This window comes from Stigmatopora nigra, chromosome 1, assembly GCF_051989575.1.
Source record: "Stigmatopora nigra isolate UIUO_SnigA chromosome 1, RoL_Snig_1.1, whole genome shotgun sequence".
NCBI classification, from domain to species: domain Eukaryota; kingdom Metazoa; phylum Chordata; class Actinopteri; order Syngnathiformes; family Syngnathidae; genus Stigmatopora; species Stigmatopora nigra.
The window spans coordinates 9,518,681-9,540,574 of record NC_135508.1 but is presented as its reverse complement, the minus strand read 5'-3'; the positions used below and the strand labels follow the sequence as shown (position 1 = coordinate 9,540,574).

Here is a 21,894-nt window from a genome sequence, read left to right as displayed (position 1 = left end):
TCCAAAAGTGTGTTCTCGTGATCCTCAGCATTTCTTCATGGCTGGGATGCTTTTCAATGCTAGCTCTCGCAGTTAAAACATTTTGGATATCTATGGCTACGTTAATGGAGGTCAATGAGTTAATAGCGTTATGGAAAGCATGTGCAGAAGTGGGTGGAGTTTATCATGGTGTGATTGTGCTTTCACCTTTGGCAGCCCACGCACACCAGAACGATCAGAATGGTGACCACGAAGGCCGACGCTGCCGCGATAGCCCCCAGGAGAAGCAGGTTTTTGTAGGGAGGGTCCTCCAGGTTCGTCCCTTCGCTGTCGGCCATGACACACACCTGCTTTCTGACACCCACTCAACTCAGCTCTCGCCTCAAACTCCGCCAGGCAAACTCTCGACTCAGGAAAACCTGCAGAGATAGGGGGAGGTAGAAAGATGCATTGGTTTAAAGAAATGAGAGATAAGACAAAATGCAGCAGAGAGCGAGAAATGCTTTATGTGCTTGGCGTGCCTCTGGCTTTCTGTCACCGTCTCTTTCTGACATTTCGGTTGCTATTTTTGACTCTCACTGAGAATAATTCACAGGAAATAGAACGCCTAACAAGGCACCCAGGATGCGCCCGCTGAAGAGAAAAAAAAGGTTTAACCAACACCTTTTTTATACACTGTTGTTAAAAAAAGATCAATTGGTGTTGTAGTGTTCGTTTGAGTCGTCAGAGATTTTTCATGTTAGTTTTGCAGCAAAACTAACTGAGCTCCCTAGAGTTTAGTGTCTCGCCAGAGTAAGGACCACCTCCACTATTTACAGCTTTAAAAGAAAAATAGCTTTAAGTCGCCAACTTCGTTTTTGACGTTTCATTTATTGTATTAGTCTTATTGGAATACAAATGATATTACGAAACAGATCATTTTTAATACGATTAAAGACACATGATAGTTACTGTAACGACTTAGCGTTCAACATTTACAATGGTCAATAATTTAGTTTTTCTTTCTCTCCCACTGTCAGCAAACTATCTCACTGCTTAGGTGGAACTGAAATATGTCAACTTTGTCTCTTTCTTTTATGATTATTTTTTAAATTGTAATATTTTCTAAACAAGAAAAAAAATGTGCGCTCCTGATTCTATCACCAATCTCGAAAGATTCTGGCAAAATCTGTTATCTGTTATTAAGCCTAGACACAGAAAAAAAATCAAAGATTAATTTTCAAATATGGACTATTATTCAAATGAATATAATTGTTTGGAATTTGCCTGTGTACATTTTCTTCAGGTAAATTGGTCTGTTCCTGGATCCCCAAAATATGCATGGTAGGCTGCTTAAACACCCTCAATTGTTCTTTGGTTTTAGTGTGGGACCAAATGGTTCTTTGTCTCCTTGTGCCCTGCCATTGGCTGGCAACCAGTTCACGGTGTTCCGCCAATTGCCCAAAATTGGCTGGGACAGGCTCCAGTACTCCCTTGAACCCGAATTGCTGTAAGCATGCATGACCTAAAACTACGTAGTACTCAAATGTACTGCAGTAAACCCACTTTATTGTAGTTTTATTGATTTACAGTATTTGGTGACACACTTTGATCTTCCATTGAATACGTACTCCATCACTTTGTTAGAACTTGAGTGGTTGCATTTACCCAAGTAAGATTTTTTTGTATTTGACTAATATTTACTTGAAGCAAAATGTAGCCCATAATGTGCATACCATATATGGTTCTTCATATGGGTTATAAAAAGGACCTAAAATGTACACAGCCAATGCAGTCAACATCATTATTCCATATGTATTCTCTTGCATTTTTGTATCCATTGTACAGTCCTTTATGCACACAGACAAAGGCCTTGCTGTGATGTGGAATATGGAAAGGAAAACAAGGAACTACAAAAAGAAAATGTGTAAAAATATGTGAAAGATTCTTTCTTTCTGTTTCCTGGAGATAAAACTACACCTCCCCTCTCCACTCTCTCCACTCCGTATGTCCTATTTTCTATCTTTTTATCCCCTTCTTCTTCTGGATCTCCTCGCCTCTCTTTCAGTGTGTCTGCCTGACCCGGCAGAAATGTGTGGTGATGCACGGAGAATGAATTAGCAGTGCTGGGGCCTCAGACCGCTCTTTATAGATCAGAAAGGCAAGCGAGCAGGCACAGCGAGATCAGAGAATTTGTGAAAGGGTGGTGGGAAAGGAGGCGACGAGATGGCGAAACAAATGAAGGGCTGACAGGTGGAAAAAGGCCAGGTCGAAGGTGAACACCTGAAAACAGGGAGGAGGCTTAACTAAAACACACAGTAGGGTTGGGGTTGATGACAGATTGCGAGGATGGCGATAACTGGATGAAGACAGCGAAGGAAAGAGTAGAGACGCCTTTAGCGAGGGCAGGGAGGGGATGGGAGGGATTTAAAAGAAAAAAAAAGGATGCGGCAATAAGAAGGAGGTCACCAGTGGTCCGTCTCTGCCTGCACTTTGTCAGCGCCCTTTGAAAAATTCAGACGAAAAATACACAAGACGTGAGGAACAGAACGCCAGCGAGCACGAAGCAGGATCGCCGAACTCATCTGACAGCCAAGTCAACAGCGTGTGGTGAGACCAGCGCGGAGGAGGAGAAGCGAAATATCTGCATGACGCCCCTGCAGCACAGTGCCATCTAAGGTGGCACAATTCTTTTTTCAGCATCTGTCTTTATTTCACAACATCAGATGAGCGAAATGACGGCTGCACTCATATTCCTGAGCACAATGACGATGGCGTAGAGAATAATAATGCTGCCAACAGTGCTGATGAAGACTGATGGTGACGATGGTAATGAGGTTAAATTGAGAGTCAAAGAGGTATAATGATGGGTGAATGCAAGGAACAGAAGTGTGAGAACGGCAAACATGAGAATGCAAAGGGTACCGGGTAGAGAGTTTCCTATGTTTTGCAACACATCCACACTTGCGTTAAGTGTTACATTTCAGGTTGAAAATCTTGAAATTATTGAAATAGACATATTGCTTATCTCTCAGGTACAGCCGGCCTCTGTAAGACTCTGATCCTCTTTTTAGTACAAGATGGATGCCTAAAAATAGTTTTCAAACGTGTAAGATGTGGCGTATTTCCTCACAGCCGGCAAACGTGTTAAAAAAATCTCATTGCAATAAATTTGCATTGCACCACAAATTGAAAAACTCTAAATTTTGAAGTGTTTGTATTAATGCAATGTTTTTCAATTCAATTCAATCTATCCATTGCACAATTTGTATCAATAATTCAGCCATTTCAAAGATAACCATGTTCCATTGATAAAATGCCATTATTTTCATAGTGATTTATTGAGGGTGACTTACAGCAATTTACTGTAAAGCATCTGGTAATTCTAAATCCGATAAAAGCAGTCTATTGCACACCTTTCAAACATAAAAAAATGCAATACCACAGACTTTACAGAAATAATCAAGCGCTAAGCAAACTTGGATGCTTTAAACGATGACATAAAGACTGCTCCCAAACAAAGCCTCTTTCCACCCCGGGATTACTAAAGCAAATGTCCATGCAATTTTCCTAATTGCGCGGACCCAGAGAAATGTTCCATGGATGATTGGTTTTAAAATCTACCTGACAGTCCAGAGGTACTGCCGTGAGGATTTTTTTAAGTTCTCTTTATGCCTGTGTGGATTTTCTCCACTAACTATAATTTCCTCTCACATTCACAAAACATGTGGTGGTTAATTCAGGGTTTTCTCAAAAGTGGCCCATCCATTTATATATAAAAAAGAAGCTGACTTAAACATGAGACTATTTTGACTTCTTATTGTTACTTGATTAAATTTGATTTGGTCTTAGACGGTCACGGATTAATAATATATGCGTAAATTAACAAATTATATTATGAAAGACCCTTATTTTTTAAATGATTTTTTGGGTGAAATATATGAAATTGACAATTTCAAGAAATAATTGGTTTTCACTCAGAAAGTGACAATTCTATAGTAACACAAATCACAAAGAATGGAGTTATTGGAATTCTCGTTCAAGGTTTGGAGGCTGCTCATTTTTGCATCTAGTAAGCAAACAAAGAGAGAAGAAGTGCTCTGCAACTCAACCCTGTGGCATTTTCTTTAGGAATTAGCAATGCCTATCTTTATGGACAACTCATGGTTTCATTTAGCACATAACGTTGCACAATCCAATTAAGTTTCTTTTCACCAAATCCAAGAGGAACTACTAAAAGATGTATGGCTTCAATATTCATAGCTGATTTTCACACTTTCACACAAAACCCCACAACAAAACATTTCACAAATGCATCCCTATGTGAATGGCATATCCTTCATTGTAGTGGATACTGAGGTTTCAATATTTTATTACAATCCCATTTTCACTGGCTTGCTGCTGTAAACACTCTCTTGAACAGCAAATGCAAATGAATGCGTTTTTTTGTCACATGCTGAAAATAGAAGCAAACAAATGCTGTTTTACAGGATCACAAGTGGTAATATTATTAAAAACATAGTCTTTCACTGGGAAAAGAACCACATTTGTTAAATGGTCCTACTGACTGACAGATGTATTTTGATACAGTTTGATATGGTATACACACACACACACATCTATGTACACATTTATATATACACACACATACAATATGTATACAGTATATTGTCATATGACCGTATTCGAATATAAATTATGCTAACTTGCAACTCTTATGCCATGAGTGTGTATATGAATAAATTATTAGGCTATACTGTATGTTACATAAGACTGCATTAAGCAATCCAGATTCGATTCCTGCTCATTTAAAGAGCTTTTTTCCCTCTGGCACATATAGGAAGAATTAAAAGTTAAAAAAAAAAATCAAATCCAAGCACAAGGGGCTTGGTAATAAATTTGACATGAACATTAGTAAAATCCACAGATTGCAAATCTCAGAAGAGGACATATGGCAATTCCACTGGTTGCTGTTGGGTATAAACAATTGTTTGTCTTATCTGTCTCAAAACCCAATCATGTGCCAGCAACATCCTCCAAAGGCAGCCTCTTGTGTTGTTCTATTTTTAGAGCCACACTGAATTTTGACATTTCGCTCGTTTGCCTCATCCTACATTGCAAACCGCAAAGAAAATCCCAAAAGGTTGCCTGACAGATTTCTTTTAGATTTTGGTGTGTCTGCACGCATAATTTCACTAGAGGAAAATGTGGAGTAGACTAATAACATCAATTACAAATGAAGCTGCATGATAATGATGAGGAAACCTACCCTTATGAGGAGAAGTGTGGGGGGATGTACACTGGTTTTGGTGTCAATTTGCTACCGAAAGGGAGGAGTAGTATGTGTACCGTAAATTTGGGGATCAAAAGGAAGTATTGCCCATGCTTGAACAAATAGAAGAAAGGGACTGGATACAATTTGTTCTTGCTTTCTTTCTTTGATTGCAAAGGGGACAGCTCCGTTGAGGAATTTTCTGATCTACAGATACAGTATAGTACAGCTCTTAGCGATTTAGATGAGCCAAGACCCCATTTTCCTCTCACTTAACTCGGCTTAATTAAGCAGAATGAGTCAGTGGCAACTCTGAGGATTTAAGATTTATTCTTATGGGAATGGGGAGCTCTCTTTCTCTCCTTCCCGCGCTGTTTATGCTACTTTTTTAACATTAACTTTCTTCTCATTACTCTAATGATGGTGCAACTGCGAGCTTATGCTCACGAATGCAGTTTATTTTTTCACACCAGTGTTTGGGTGTATAGTGAAGAATACAAAAGGGCATGTGTATCTGTGTGCATTCATAACAGCGTGGGGATGTAAAGGTTGCAGAAGAGCTATCGAATGTGTCTAGAATCAATTATTCTATCATTTTATTGTATGAAGGGATAAACATGTATTTTTCAGTAAATACATTTTTGGGTGAATTAAAAAAAAAAGAAAAATCGATCCAAGCTGAAATCAGACGATTTGGTCAATTTCAAGTTAAACAATGGTTTCATTAATTGTAAAAATAGTTGCCGATCAATTTTTTAAACATTGTTGCCTTGCAGAATTGGTCATAGTATCAAAAATGTTTCAGACTAAAGCAAGGGCGGCAAACCGGTCCTCGGGGGCCGCTATGGGTGCAGGTTTTTGTTGCAACTGATCCAGCAAATGCACTTTAACCAATGAGATTTTTGCAGGAAACAAGAAGGACCCGACTGCAATCCTCTGATTGCACTTGTGGGACAACAAATTGGTGAAAAGGTGTCCTCTTTATGGGTTGGAATAGTTTGCCCACCCCTGGACTAAAGCAACAACAACAACATGAAGATTAAAAAGCAACAAACATCTGTTTTGGCATCTCAAATGTCAGGCAAACTCCTACCATTAACTGTAATACAGAGGGAAAATCTGACAGATACATCAAACCCCGGCCCTCCGCCTTTGCTTTAGATGCATTATTCATCTGTGTGCCAATTTGGAGAAACCCTCGCTATCCCTCAAGTAGCTCCAAAAAGAAGAGAAACGAGGGGGAGAGAAAAAGTCACACTGCGATAACAGAAGACATGAGAAAAAAAGGGGGAGAGAAAAGCAGTGACACAAAAGAAAAAGGAAGCCAGACACAGGGAAGAGGCAACAACCCAATCTGCTAGCAACAAATTAGTAAAACATTAAAACAGGATTTGAAATGAACCACAGAAACCTCTCTCTGTTACGTGTTTTAAAAACCCACCCACTGCAGCCTGACTTGCAGATTAATGTTCATTTCCTAGGAAACCTCTTAAAACGGAGCTAAAAACAGTGCACGCACGCCAAAAGGTTGGAATCACTTCGTTTATCCTGAACTATTGCTAAATCCAAGTCACATGGGCTGCTGCATGCAAATGGTCCAAAAGGAACTCAAACACACACACACACACACACACACACACACTAACAAACACACTTTGAATTCTTGCAAAGACAATTTCTGCTCAGTTTCATGCTCTGCCACAATCTTTTACCATAGATTTGTTTTCACATTGTCAGGACAATTTAGCCATCAAATGGTTTCCAAACCTCCACCCCCTTACTGTCAGCCTCGACACTGCCCATATTGGAATCTAAAGCCAGGTTTGTTACCTATTATGGCAGCAACCTTCAACATCCCAGGCTGGAGTACACAGAGTGCTTGGTGTGAGGGGAGAGGGGACGGTTACGGTGTGTGGGCTGAATGAGTAGGATTGCCGATTAATCTGCCACTGTTTCCCTCCCGTAGCATAGTTCTCATAATTTCGACCCAACAGCTGGATGTGACTGCATCACATCCAATCCAACTCCTCCCACCCAGTGTCCCCGACTACTGCTGCTGCTGCTGCCACATAGTAACAGGTCACGCGCTATTTAGCCACTTTTGCCGCAAACATCACAGTTAAATCTGCTTTCTGCATACACTGCAACAATTCATTCACAGAATTCACAATACATCTGAAACTGCAAGCGAGAATAGAGCTTCCAAAACCTCCCAATAGAAAACACCCAGTTTGAGCCCGTTTAAAGCCTGGCACAAACTGCATCCATATTGATTATTAGTTGAGAATAACAGTAGATTTGTAATAAGAAAAGGATCACAAGTGCGAGAGAACGGCATATTACACAAAGGGGAAAAACTTGGTTAGACTCGAGCGAGAAGAGAGACGCAAGCACAGAACATAAAAGCATACATAGAATATAATGATGGATTCAAAACAAAACATGTTTTGAATCACATCCTTGTGTGCTTCAACGTTTTAGGGATGCTGTATCTCGAATTATGCACATAGAATTGTTGCATAAATCTAGCACCGTAGGGTTGATTACCTCACGTATGCGTCGGACATAAAGTGAGTGTGTTCCTGCAGAAGCAACACTTGTAAACAACACATAATACTGTCTGCAAAGCAATTTCAGGAGTAATTACAAACCAATATGTGCTTTATGAAATGTTTCTGCAAAAGGGAATGTTGAGCTACATGTCACTTTAATAACGCCCTACCTTTGTCTATGTTGCAGTGATCTGAGGAGTCTCAGGCAAACTGCACAATCAATGCTTTACAAGAGAAACAAAAAAACAGTGAAATTTATCCACAGCACAAATGCAAATAGCTACGATGTGAATGCAAATAGCCATCACACGAACCCAAATGCACACAAAACAGACGCTAAATTTCACAGCATGAAAGCATTCATTTGTTTCAGGTTTGTTTTGTTAGGGCTTTAAAAAAAATCTGCAACAAGAAAGTCCTCAGTAAACGTGAATATTTATTGAAGTAAATATCGCCTGAATTGCAGTATGTGTATTCATTTATACAGAAAATGGTGGGAAAAGGGAATTGTTATTCATAACTTATTAGGCAAAATTATACTGGTCTGTCCAAGCTGAGATCATACTGCATTAGGTGTGGCCCATGAACAAAAATGAGTGCTCGAAATGCATCTTTTACGCATGATATTATCATATACGGAAGTTCAAAATACTAAGAAATGTTATGAAATTTACACAAGTGGTAAGTACTTCTGTATTTGTTTACAACTATGGATAAAACGTGATCAAATGTCCCAATCCATCTAGTTGGGGCCAATAATTTCATCCTCTACTAATCAGAAAGTAGTTTGCTAACTAGAAAGGACTGCAAGTTCTTTTGTTTCAAGAAGAGTTTAGCTTCAGTAAAGGGATGCATTGAATGTCAATGTCAGCAAGGGTGGTGGCTCTCAGGCATTCTGCTGATCTGTTAACGTGGAGCAGCTCGGGGAATTTGACTGTACGTGTCAGTTTTCTGTGATCTTTCGCTCAGGCAGCTTGGTTGTGTCACAAATACGAATTCATCTTCAGAGAGACACTCAGATGCAAGAGATGTTCACACACGTCAGGAGATGACACGACTGAAACAGACAGATTGTTTCAGTGCTACTAATAATTTTAGTTTCACGGGTTGGTTGTCAGCAGCCATTGACAAAATCAGAATAGCTGCCATTCCTCATTGTAGGTGTCTAAGTATACTTAAAAAATGGTGGAACCCTTGTGGAAAATATGGAACTTATCACTTTGCAGAAAAATAGGTTTTTAGACTTTACATCCAGGGGCTCCATGGCGTTGTAGTGATGGAACTTTAAATGATTGATTCAAAAGGAGTAAATATTAGGCAGTCCAACAACAATGATTACCGTATTTTCTGCACTATAAAACGCTATCTAAAGTCTCAAATTTTCTCCAATAACGAATAATTACAACAACAACAACAAAAGTATGGATATTAAAGCCAGCTATTATGGATTTTACACACTAATTAAATGATGGAATAGTATTCAGAAAGGAATTATCAAGACTCACACAGATCCATAACATCATTGTTAACTGCAGCAGCTAGTCTACAAGCATCTAACATAAGTATACTTTAGTTTCTGGGCAACAGCAAAATGGTGTAAAACTGTGCTGGACTATGGGTTGTGGCACAGTGCAGTAATTTAACTTTAAAGTAGGGTCATTGCAGTTATAAAGTAGACCTCAGTCCAATTGCAGCCAGAGCACCATCTTTTTTCTAATCAATCAGAAAACGAAATGCCTGGCCAATTTTGCAGATACCACCCATGTAATACACTAGAAACTTAAATTTGTAAAGCAATTGAACAATCCTCAAAACTCATAGATGAAATCATGACAAACAGATTGTGTTTCAAATATACCAAAATGTAAAACGAGGCAGACACGAAGGCCGTTGTGGTTGCGCCGTTCCAGGTCTCGGTTGACAAGTTATGTTTTCACACTTGTGTGGAAGATTGCTATTTCTGCACACAGCCATATGACTCAATTATTCATTGTGAATGCTGGCACACTCACTTTACCTCTTTAAGAGAGAGCAGGGTGTGTCCTGCATGTCTTCCATGTTTTTCCAATGCAACAGAACATCACAGAAGAAGAAGCGGTGTAATTCCACAGTGTGCAGTAGAAAAGGAGGCAGGCAAGGGGAGACATGGAGCTGTCATAAACATGCAGTCAAAGTGATATCAAGTGGGAGGTGAGGATCAAACAGTAGAGGGGGAAATAGGAAGAATCTGTCTCCCTTATCGTCTCTCTGAGCCAGCTGTGCATTCTCTACTGCTCAGTCCACTGTGATGGAAAAGAAAAGACTAACTCAAAAAATTATTCATATTAGGATACTGATGGATGGGTTGATAAATTAACCCAGAATGGTAATTTTTAAAATCTTTTTGGGTTTTCGCGGATTTTGCGCTGCACAGCAAACAACGGGTACAATTCCCAATCAATTTGCTTCTAACTGTTCATTTGACATTTGCAGATGAAGCTCCCAAGACTAATTCTAATTCCACATCTGTCTTTCTCCAAAACTAGTAGGAGCATTTCTACATTAACATCAATCTGATGACATCACAAAAAAAAAGTCAAATTATAGGAAGCATGTGGTGGAATGGATTTACTTCAAGGTCCTTATTCCGCTTTATATGACAACTGCCTTAATCATATAATTTATCTTGTTCACACTTCCTGGGGATTGTTTTGATTTGTGCCTATTTTACACTTTTTAGAACTCTTTCTACAGATCTCAAAACGAGCCAAAATCTACATATCCATGACTAACACACTGATGCTTCTATCAGTGTGTGCTGCTGGCCATATTTCCCCAAGGAAAATTGCAGTGAGCCAATTGTCGCAGTTACATATGTCGACACTATAGTGCAACCATTTTTTCCAGAACGCTCTTTTCCATCACCCATAGGGTTTGTGACTCTTGCTCTCAGTCTCTCTCGCTCATCAAAACATACGTAGTATTCCAATCTATTCATACATTCATTAGCAAACAAAGTGGCACACAGAGGTATTCTCCAAATTCATTTTTTTGGGAACGTGGACTTTGAGAAATGAAATCAATATTAATAATCACCAATTTCGTCATATGCAGTTTCTGTGTATGATGACAATAGGCTTTTGATGATTCAATGATGATGATAAAGCCTATGTCTGAATACTGAACAGAGGTACTGTAGGTTGTCATACTCGTACAACACAAATCTTATGGTTTTGGATGGTCCCTCCATTTACTTGGAAGCTTGCTTTCGGGTCCGGGATTCACTGTAAAACAAATCCATGTGTAGGTCTGTACATCTCTGGATGGCACGAACCTCAACAAAGCATAAGTGGGACACAGCCAACAGTATTAAACTTGTTTTTTCGCGGTTTGCGGTTTTTGCGTTTGGTGGTTTCTCTGGTACACCACGAAAATTGGGAAATACTGTAGTATACTGCCAGGCTACCATTTTCACAGTGGTCTAAAATGTACTATTTCGTGTGAAAGGGGGATCCTTATCATAGCTAAGCAGACACTATGACGCTCACCTGTTCCGCCTAGTCCCGGTGGGGGACACCATCGATTTGATACAGCCTTAAAAGGCCGGACAGGCTCAACAATGGCAGCTTACAAAAAAAGAATTACCTCGGCTGAATTCTCAAATGTTAACTTGCATGCAGGTTTAAGCTGAAGCTCAGATTCTCTCCGACTGCAATACACATGCAGATACATAGACACAGAAGAATGAGCACTGCATCTGCAGGTTTCACTTCAAAACACTATATGCGTTCCTTGTCGGGTGAGTCATACCGTCTTTATTTTTTGCGTGTCGTGACCAAGGCCACCTACAGTTTTTGAAAAGTCTACACCGCTCTGTTCTTATGCCAGGCTATGTGACAAAAATTACAAAAATATATTTCCATGAGAGGGGAATTAAAAAGAATAATCCACTTTGCCCCTAAAATAGATCTTTTTTAAAAATAGATTTGTAAAGAATGATGAATAAGTCATATTCATGTTGGAATTAAGACTATGCTTTAAAATGAGTTGTTAGTCACTTTTTTAACTATTAAAAAAACCTTACATTTAAACAGGTATGTGTGTGTGTCTGTACTTACAATTCAACTCAGGCAAAGTTTGAACAGAGCTGCAGTTCCTCATACATTATACCACTCATAGCACACAACTCTGTCACAGTTAAGAAATTGGCAGTCACAATAATAAATGTTGCAGTCAAACTCAAAGCCATATATTTTAGAAAAATGTGCAATGATTTATTTACGTTGTCAGGCCATCACCAGATTACAAATGATAACTACTGAGAGTCGCTATCCAGGTAACAGGACTTGTTAAATCAGGTACATGCCTCTACTTCAACTGATGCCTTTAAACAAACTGCCGGGGAAAAGAGTATAACCTCAGTCAGGTACATAGCACATTTTGTATGGTAGTCAACTAACAAAAAGGTACGTGTGTGATATATGAAATACATTCACAATTTAGAATCTATATATATCTACATAGTCCAATGTAATTTATATATATATATATATATATATATATATATATATATATATATATATATATATATATATATATATATATATATATATATATATATATATATATATATATATATATATATATATATATATATATATATATATATATATATATATATATATATATATATATATATATATATATATATATATATATATATATATATATATATATATATATATATATATATATATATATGGACTATGAACTGGATTATTAATTAAAAAACTAATTCTCTTTTAAATATTCAACATACTAATTTGTTAAAAATATTTGATGTGAAACAGCAGACAAGAGGCAGAATAAAATTTTGCAGTTGAACAATATTTTATGGGTAGACTTGCTGACTATCATCATCCGAAATTACATTTAAGTTTGTTTAAGGGTGTTATTACTTTACAGTGCAGGAGCCTGCTATTTAGTTTAGCACAGAATTGTGCAATTATATTAGCAAAGATTTGGTGACAGCTACCATGCTGACAGAGCCCCACTTGCTATTGATCAAATGACTTAATGCAGTGACAAATACAGGAGGTGCTCCTCTGAACAAGTGTGTGTAAAAAAAAACAAGGCAACCTGGGATCTAAGTATTTTGTGAATTGCAAAATACAAAAGAAAATAATATCAAAACCAGATAAAAATAGCCTAAGATATTTTTTGATGACACCACTGCGCATTTCTTTCTGCAACATTCAATTATGCTTGAGTTAATAGACTATGCCATGCAAAAATGCTTCAAGTATAAATTCTTGGATTGATTTTATGATGTTTGTTTCCGTGTGACGTGTAATCTGTTAGAATGCAATGGGGATGAGGAACAGGATATTTTTTTTCAAAGTTTTCGGGCACCAAGAAATCTCCACCCAGTTGTGTCACTTTACTTTCTGATAAAACACAATCTGCTTCCTCCTAAAATAGCTTACTGCTGTTCAGAAGCAGGCAGTTGGCTGACTACTGTGATTGACAGTTATGGTAGCGGGCAGGATGAAAAAAACGGGCCACATTATCTACACTGTGTCAAGAGTCTAAACTCGCGAGAGGATCTAGAGTTTCATTTTGTCTGACGTTGCTGCTGTGCTGCGTGCTGAAAGCTAAACAAACAAATCAGGCTGAGGGGGTTCAAAGATCACACGTGATGGATGCATAAGATACGTAATTTAACAGATCACATGTGACGCTTGTTTCCCAAATCCAAGAATTGTTCCACTAATCCATTAATGGAAGATCTTGAAACTGTTTAAAAAAGAACTAGAAAGAAAAATTGTAAAACCTGGATGGCTGGGATTTGGACAATCTCTAGAATTACGTATTCTAACGACTGTTTATTTCTGTATTTGGAAAAGAGAACACTGTTCGATTAACTCCAATCCAATCATCCACTATTCAACCCTCTTTTAGAAATACCTTTCAGGATACATAATTGTATCTTTAATTTAACTTGAACCTTAATTCTGGCTGCTTGAAAAATTCATTCATACCATACAGAGAAGCAATAGCGTGTGTAGAAAGTCCTCATGGGAAGTAGAAGTGAAACAGTATAAACTTTCCTCAAGCGGATGTTTTGATACGTTGTGTACTTATTAGTCCTTAAAGTCAAGGCACCCTCTGGGGTGGAGTTCATTTGATGGGATCCCACTTTCAGTGAGGCACTCTCATCAAGCAGCCCATCTAAAAGCCAGCAGATTCTCTTACTAAACCAATCAATACCGGACTTCCCCCTCTGAAGGGAAACGTCGACTGCACCTAACTGTGGTCTTCCTTCGACTTCCGGCATCCATGTACTCTTGCTTCCTCACGGTCTTGTTGGAAGTGAATGCACTTCATCACGCCATGAGTGGATTGTTAGCACAGTCCTCTCGAAAAAACTGCCAGTTAATGAATAAATAAACACAGCAGTTAGTGTGACCACCCCACTGTCCTCCTCTTCATCCCATACACCTCTGTTACCGTCAGAAGAATCGATTAGCATCACTATTCTCAAAGGTGGGCTTGCCTAACTGCTGCTGAAACATATTGCATCCAGAAGACTCACACGCGTCTAACAAATGTCAGAAAAATAACTGCTGGGGCATGTATGAAAAGTAAATGCAGCTGAAACAGCAGATTAAATTATTTGGCTATTTGATACAAAATTCAGAGTTACGCAACCTGAAAAAAAAGACCACTTGTTGATGATTGGATTTGGGGTGTCACCTGTGCTAGAGGAATATCATAGCGTTGTTAGCACAAGCATCCAGCGTGGACCAAATAAAACAGGAGACTTTATATTTTTAAGTCCTCACATTCAATCACTTGAAATAACATTGAATCATCTATGCTTCAAAGACCACAAGACTCCACCTTGTGGTCTTCCAGTGTGTGGCTCCAGTTTTTTACCTAGGTCTACAATGTCTTGTGTGTCTTGTGTCTGTCTTGCTACTGCAATCAAGAAATTTCCCAAATACGGGATGAAATAATGTTCTAATCTAATCTAATGCACTTTTACACAAAGAAGAAAAAGAACATAAACAAAACCTGAGCAAGAACTCTAGACTTCCATCCAGGCGGTCTGAAAAGATATTAATTAAGTGACACATATAGCAACCCTCTCTCAGACATTGGCAAATTAGACATGATAATGTAGTGAGTGTGGAAGTTTTTTTGGCACAAACTCACCAGCTATGAAAAGCCTAACAAACAAAAAACAACAACAGTGCATTTAAGCTTCTCTCCTGAACAGAAGCCAGGAGGCATTGTTGCCCTATATAAACAAATATTTAAATCCCATCCATGTTTGCGTTCTTAAACTCACAAATTATGACTCTGTTTTCCCCCCTGTGAAAAACATGAAGTCATGATCACTCATTAAATAAATAAAAAGGATGAGTCTAAAGAACTACCTCACACACAACAAGAAATATAAATTGCAACATAAAGACATACAAGCAGCAAAGACCCCTTGCCAGCCCCTATTTTACAGTGAAATGGTCCCTTCCATTTTACCACCAGATGTTCCACAGTTTGGATTTTATGTGGCAGAAGCATGGCGTCACACTTTGGCAGCCAGGGGCTGGTAACAGATAAGCCATCAATAGAGAATTTGGTATTCACAAGGTGACAGAAAGCTAAGCATAACATTAGAGGTTGTCATGTCAACTCAAATGCATGCAGGCCATATTTCAACAGGAAAGCCTGATGTGGACAGACAATGGATGTCATAGCTGTTCACTGTTTAGACAGGATGCAAATGATAAGATCATTCTGAGAAGAGCAGCCCCAGTTGCCTACAATAATAGTAACTAATAAAAATTGACCGATTCCCAAGGCTCAAAAGGTGGCTGATACAAAAACATTTGCCAGCAGGCCATGAAGGACTGCAGGGTTGCTCAACTATTATTACTTTTCTACATATTGACACAATTCAATCAGCATGTCTTGGATTGATTGAAGGATTTTATACTGTATTGTATTTTTGATTAATTTAATCATGGTTTGGCCAACAAGCCTACTCTGTTAGCCTGAACATTGAGCAACATGTTGCAACCCATATTTACTGAAAATAAGTCCAAACATTTTTAAAAACTTTCTTTCATTTCATAGCATTTAGTGTACATATGTGTCAACGTTCACTACAGTTCTGACCATGATCCAAAACAAAATTCCTGGGATTATTGTTCATGTTATTGGGGAAACAGGATTAGAGTTATGTTAGTATTGGGAAAACAGGATTACAATGACGTTAGTTAAGAGCATAACTCCCAGAATAAGTCTTTCAATGTTTAAAGCTAATGAACGCTACCAGAATTAGATCTTTCAAGACTGTCTAAGATCATAAAACCGGTAAAGAATATTCAGTAGGTATAGTTGGCCCCTGGATTGCCTCCATGGCATATGCACAACATTAATAATTGAGTGCTTTTCATGCAAACGTGATTCTGTTGGTCTTCACATCTATAGCATTAAAAGTTGGCTGTCGGGCCTAGGCACTGACTAAAAGTCCTGGCTCGGATACCTCTGTCTGACTAATGTACAGCACATTTATACTGATATGTCCATGCAGCTGTTTATTTTTTTACCAATGCACACCCAGAAATAAAAAAGTAGCCTGCAGAGAAACCAACTTTTTTTAAATAGTTGTTCTTTAATTGTGTTGAAAAGTCAGCCTATCATCAGACATCTTGACAAAATAAATGGTAACTAGAAATATAAGTATTTGAGAAGTGCTTAAATTGCATCATTTTCTAATGATTATTAAAAACGGCAATGCTTTGCTGGTGAAGGAGTATGAACATGACTTTAAAATATACAGGGGATGTACAAAAGTAGGTGTATACAGACGATCATACACAGTTCTTAATATTTACTTTCTTTATTACTTCATAAAACAAATTCCCCAGATATCGATAGATTGACATGGAACATTGCGAATGACCACAAAAATCGACAGATATTTCTTGTACATTTAAACGTACGAATATGCACTTCTAAATTTACTTTATTTATTTAGGCGGGATATTAAGATGACAGTATGTGATGCACAAAGAAAACCTCACAGTCATTGAAATACTGTATGTATGAGATGAAGACAGCAAGGCAACATGGAAGGGAAAGGAGAGGCACGCTTGTCCTTGTCGCTTCTGTTGCAACAGTGGCAGGGATTTTACTCGTCCCTGTTGGGAGCATCTGACTGTTCCCTAACCCTGGACAGAAAGTTAACTCTGCCCTTGCCCAGTAATGTTTAACACGCAGGGAGAATATTGAGGACAGGAATTGTTGACATTTTGTAGAACATACAAGAACACAAGCCAGAATTGTGCAAAATGTGCTGCATGCTGTGAACATTATTGGCTAGGTACTGGATTCTATCCAGGGAAAGAAGCTTTATATTCTAGCAAATGTGAAAGTGTCATTCCTGACAACGCTAAAGAGCTAGGTGTGGACCCCGGGGCAACCTTTGTGCTTCGGTCAACACAAAGAATGTAATGACCTGAAATGGGAACAAAAGACTTTTTTTATGGCTGTGGCGCAGGCCCCTGCACTATACTGTTGGCGGTGGGTAAATGAGGCATCGTGAAGAGCTTCATTCATTTTCTGAACCGCTTCTACGGTGTCCCAGTTAACTACGGGCACGAGGCAGGGGACACCCTCATTTGCTGGCCGGCCAATCGAAGGACACAAAGAGATGTACAACCATACACACCCATAGTCATACCTAGGGGCAATTTAGAGTGTTCACACAGCCTCCCCAGCATGTTTTTTGAGATGCAGGAAGAAATCGGAGTACCTACAGAAAACCCACACACACCCAGGGAGAACATAAAAACTTCTCACAATGGGGACGACCTGGGATCGAACCCACAACTCCAGAAGTGTGAGGCTGACGCGCTAACCACTCATTTGCCAGACCAAACCCTTTGCAACCCTCAATTATAATCATTTTGATCCAAACTCATCGAAAAAAAATCTATATACTGGAAATCCTTTTTATCATGCACACCCATTAAAAGTTTATTTTTTGTAAAGACAACAGTCATTCATTTTAAGACCATTTATGTGTGCTTTCTGACTTTAGCCTCAATATAAGCAACTGCAGTGAAGAATGAGTATAGATGGTGCTCATCTCTTCTCACCATGTAAGGCAACCCACGCCCTGTGGGCCATGAGCGGATTAACGATGAGAATGTATGATAGGAAGACCCCTGACAAAGGCTTTATTAATTAGGCTCATGTTGACACTTGCTCTGAGTATAATATTCAGCGAAACGATGACTTTGATCAAAAGTTTTCGCTCCACATCTAGTGCTGCACGGCTCTGCATGATGTAAAGCCGCCATGCGTGCAATGCGCCGGGGGTGTGTGCACAAGAGGGGAGGGGTGAAGACGGAAAGTGGAGGGCGCCTGGGGAGGGTGCACCATTTTCAAAATTGGTCAGGCAACTTTCACACATGGCTGACCAAGCGCCCGTGCTGCACTTTAACCAACGAGCTATTGATTGATCGACCACGCCAAATGGATCGAGTGGGTGATACAAGGGGGCACATTTAAAAAGCAATGCACGCGGCTAACACGGTGAAGGGTACTCACTCACTCACTCACTCCACCAACCGGTGATTTTAGTGGAGCATTTCGGTGTCTCTGGGATGACTTCTCCCGGGACGAGGCGCCTTGAACATCGCTATCCTTCCTGGCCAGGCTCCAAGCTCCTTTACTGTCTCTCCATTCTCATCGTGAGTGTCGTCACCACGCAACTGTAGAGCTGCCACCTTAATATTAAAAGGTCTGATGGGAATCTTGTGGTTTTTTGAATGGGAGCTTCAAAAAAATGTCTGATTCTGTGCGCGCTGCAGACAAGTGACAGCAGCTATTTGAAGGGATGCTGACGCGGAAGATGGGGGGCTCGCCTCCTTCCTCCCTGCTCAGCCTCCATAAAATCAGCCTGGCAGCACCATGAAAAGACCAGCAGTAAAAGTAGGCTTTTGCTTCCGGACAAATCTTTCAAAATAAAAGGTGTGGGAACGGCTGGAAGAGAGGGATCAAATAGTACATGGAGTAAGTTCACTGTGCAATGTCTCACTCATACATTTTATGTGATAATGCTCTTAGATGTTAGTTTCACTGATCATTGTGCATTTTATTTACTTTATTTTACTTACTAAAGTTAATAGAAAGTATCTACATGAGCTTACTTACCTGCTTTATGGATGTATTTTTACCACTGTTGAAAAACTACAAGTCCATCTTTTACATATATAAAAACAGACAGATGTATTCATAAATGAATTGAACAATAGTTTATGTATTTGATTGTTAATATTTTACATTTACAATTTCAACGACGTTCTCAAAAAACACTTCATTGAAAGAATGTACCAAATCAACCTGTGTGGAGTTTGCATGTTCTCCCGGGCCTGCGTGGGTTTCCTCCGGGTACTCCGGTTTCCTCCCACATTGTAAAAACATGCATGGGAGGCTGATTGGGCACTCTAAATTGCCCCAATTTGGGTATGCATCTGAGTGTGCATATCTCCTTGTGCCCTGCGAGCGGCTGGCCTCTGGCCCGGAATCAGCTGGGATAGGCTCCAGCAACCCCCGATCTTAATGAGGATAAAGTGGTTCTGAAAATGAGATGAGATGAGACAGATATGAGTTTACCGTTAGTTTGCAAATTCAAATTGAGTCTGAAATGGAGATGAGATCGGAAATATTATGCATGGAGGCTTGAAAAACGTTAGTCAATAGCTGATCCAAAAGTGTTAATAAAAACAAAATAATATTATTTCTATATACATACTGACTTGTTGTCTGTCCTCCACAAAAGAACAAACCCCTAAAACATCTACTTTTGTTGAGATAACAGTAAAAATGTTTTCCACTCCTAACTTTTATTTTGACAGAATTCCACTCATAACCTACATTGGTCCCGTTTTAGGTTTGTCTTGACAGCACTGGAGGAATCCATTCACTTAATGTCGAGCTCACTCTCAAGAGAACCTCCAAGCGGCCAGTGTGAACATTACAACTCCTGCTGAATGAACTGCTCAAAAGCATGATGTCATTCTCAACTCTGAAAATACTGAAGAGGAGCAGGCCTTACACACTTATCTGTATACAGATTATTGTGGCGTTTAAGACTTTTTAGGCACTTTTAACATAACAGTTGACGCTATGTTCCTAACTGAAATTATTTTTTGATTTTGTGTTCATTCCTAATGGTGCATTGTACAAAAATTTAACACACACATACCAGGATGGAGATGGATTTCAAAAATGTGCTGCCTGTATATTTCAAATTTGCAAATAAACCTTGATTTTAACCAGTATTGATCTGGGTTTCGCAAGATGATATGCTATTTCTCTATTCACTCAAGCATTAACTTTTATATATTCGCATCTGCAATGTTGGAGCAGATTTTGACAAGAATAATCCTTTTTTATCTAAATGAATTTGGTACTTCTGTTTTGAATATAGCTTGTCCAGTTTGGAGATGAGAGGGATGATGGAAAGAAGCATTGGCCTGTGTAAAAAAGTAACATTTTCATTGTAGTGTATTTCAAATAGAACAAGGCCTTTATTTGTAAACTTTGTTTTTTCTCTGTGCATTGCCTAATTTGCTATGGGTCTGGTTGTGTCAAACACTAACCTTGTTAATAAGTGCAAAATAAAATCTCCCTATTTCTTTAGACAAAATGTGCCTATTTATAAGTGAACACCTCAAAGTGAGAGATGAGACACTTCAGTGGTTCTAAGACCTAATGCCAAATAAAAGTGAGTGCATTAGATGCCTTGAAGAAAGGAAAATCCTCATCCATTTGAGGTCTCTTTTTCTATTGTTGTCCGCTCAGAGCCACACTACTGGGTCTCTTTCACAATACGGGTCCCCTCACAGCAGAACGCCACTGGCTCTCCTGTCGCTTCACATTAGCGTCTTAGTTGGGAACGGCAGCCCCCCAGGGGATTTAGACAGACTTGGTAGAAGAGCTGTAGAAACAGCCATTTTCATACTAATACGCACATTGCAGGAGGAGGGGGTGGCCAAACTGGCATAAAAATGGGAACCCAAATACAGCTTCCATTAATGTTTGAAAACAATTCGACCAGTGACCTTACTATAACCTTCCTTTCTGGCTACAGTATCCTCTCACACACGGTACACATTCCCAAAATATGCTCTCATAACATATGCAGTAGTAAAGTAGTGAGTAGTAACGAATGCAGTCGTTTGCTTGGTTCACGGTTGGAAAAAGATGCAGTTGTTCAAGTAGGGATTGTAAAGTAGAGGAGAAGGCCTGGCGTGGTAGGAAACCAAGCACTAGTGTGCCATACAGGCAGAATGTTGCCATCTACTGGCTTACTCCCAATTATAGTACTGCAAATGATTCATCATTCCTGACAGAAAAAAAAATCAGGCTCCAAGGATCAATAAAAATTGGCTCATGCTATACAGTGGGTTTCACATTTCAAGACGACTGTTTCATGAATGATGGAAGGAAAAAGATTTGCACAAGAAGAACAACAATTACTACTGGAGTGGGGCTGAACAGACTTGACAGTAAAAGAAAAACTGGGAGAAGGAACATGGGCTTAGAATTGTTCTTGTGGTCAAGCAATTGGCCTCATGGGGGACACCAACCCGCTTTCTTGAAGCAGCACCTTAGGGCTTGGACTTTTCATATTAAAAGTCTTGAATGTCTGCATATTGACAGCAACAGAAGGGAAACATTTATTCATCAATATGCCTAGCCACTGACAGAGCAAGACCCACTTTTAGACCCATATCGATGTGGGTAGAAAGGGCAGTGAGGGTTGTATGCATCATACAGCAGTTCAACATGGGAGTGTGTGATGAAATGCAACGTGATGTGTTCCTTTGCTTAGGCTGTGGAGATGTAAAACATTTATCAAGCTGAGGAACGAGGTTGAACCTTCGGCGATGCATAGAGTGCATGTAGAGGGATGGGATGATTGTGAGATGGTTTCAAGATTGTTTACATTATATAGGGAAAGGGAGCTCTAAAAAAGAAACGGAAAAAGGAAAAATTTGCAAATAACACTTTTTTCTTTGGTTGCATTTTTTTAAAAAATCAGTTCTC

The 21,894-nt window shown here is 39.2% G+C and overlaps 1 protein-coding gene and 1 long non-coding RNA gene across 5 annotated transcripts in view; one reads left to right on the top strand and one right to left on the bottom strand.

The window, feature by feature from the left end:
- The window catches only part of LOC144197690 (uncharacterized), a 31,057-nt gene extending 12,300 nt beyond the window's left edge, over positions 1-18,757 (bottom strand). Inside the window, exons 1-2 of one of the 4 annotated variants that reach the window (XM_077718249.1) lie at positions 18,388-18,757; positions 187-398 (exon numbers count right to left, since the gene is read on the bottom strand). In XM_077718249.1, coding sequence (XP_077574375.1) covers positions 187-317 — 131 coding nt within the window. In that variant the 5' untranslated portion in view covers positions 318-398; positions 18,388-18,757. The remainder of the gene's footprint in view (positions 1-186; positions 399-18,387) is intronic. The other 3 variants (XM_077718258.1, XM_077718267.1, XM_077718239.1) reach the window with 3 other exon arrangements.
- Positions 18,191-20,699, top strand: LOC144197713 (uncharacterized). The gene is made up of 3 exons (XR_013326580.1): positions 18,191-18,580; positions 18,651-18,852; positions 19,733-20,699. It is a non-coding gene; the product is annotated as an uncharacterized LOC144197713 (long non-coding RNA).
- The last annotated feature ends 1,195 nt before the right edge of the window (positions 20,700-21,894 follow it).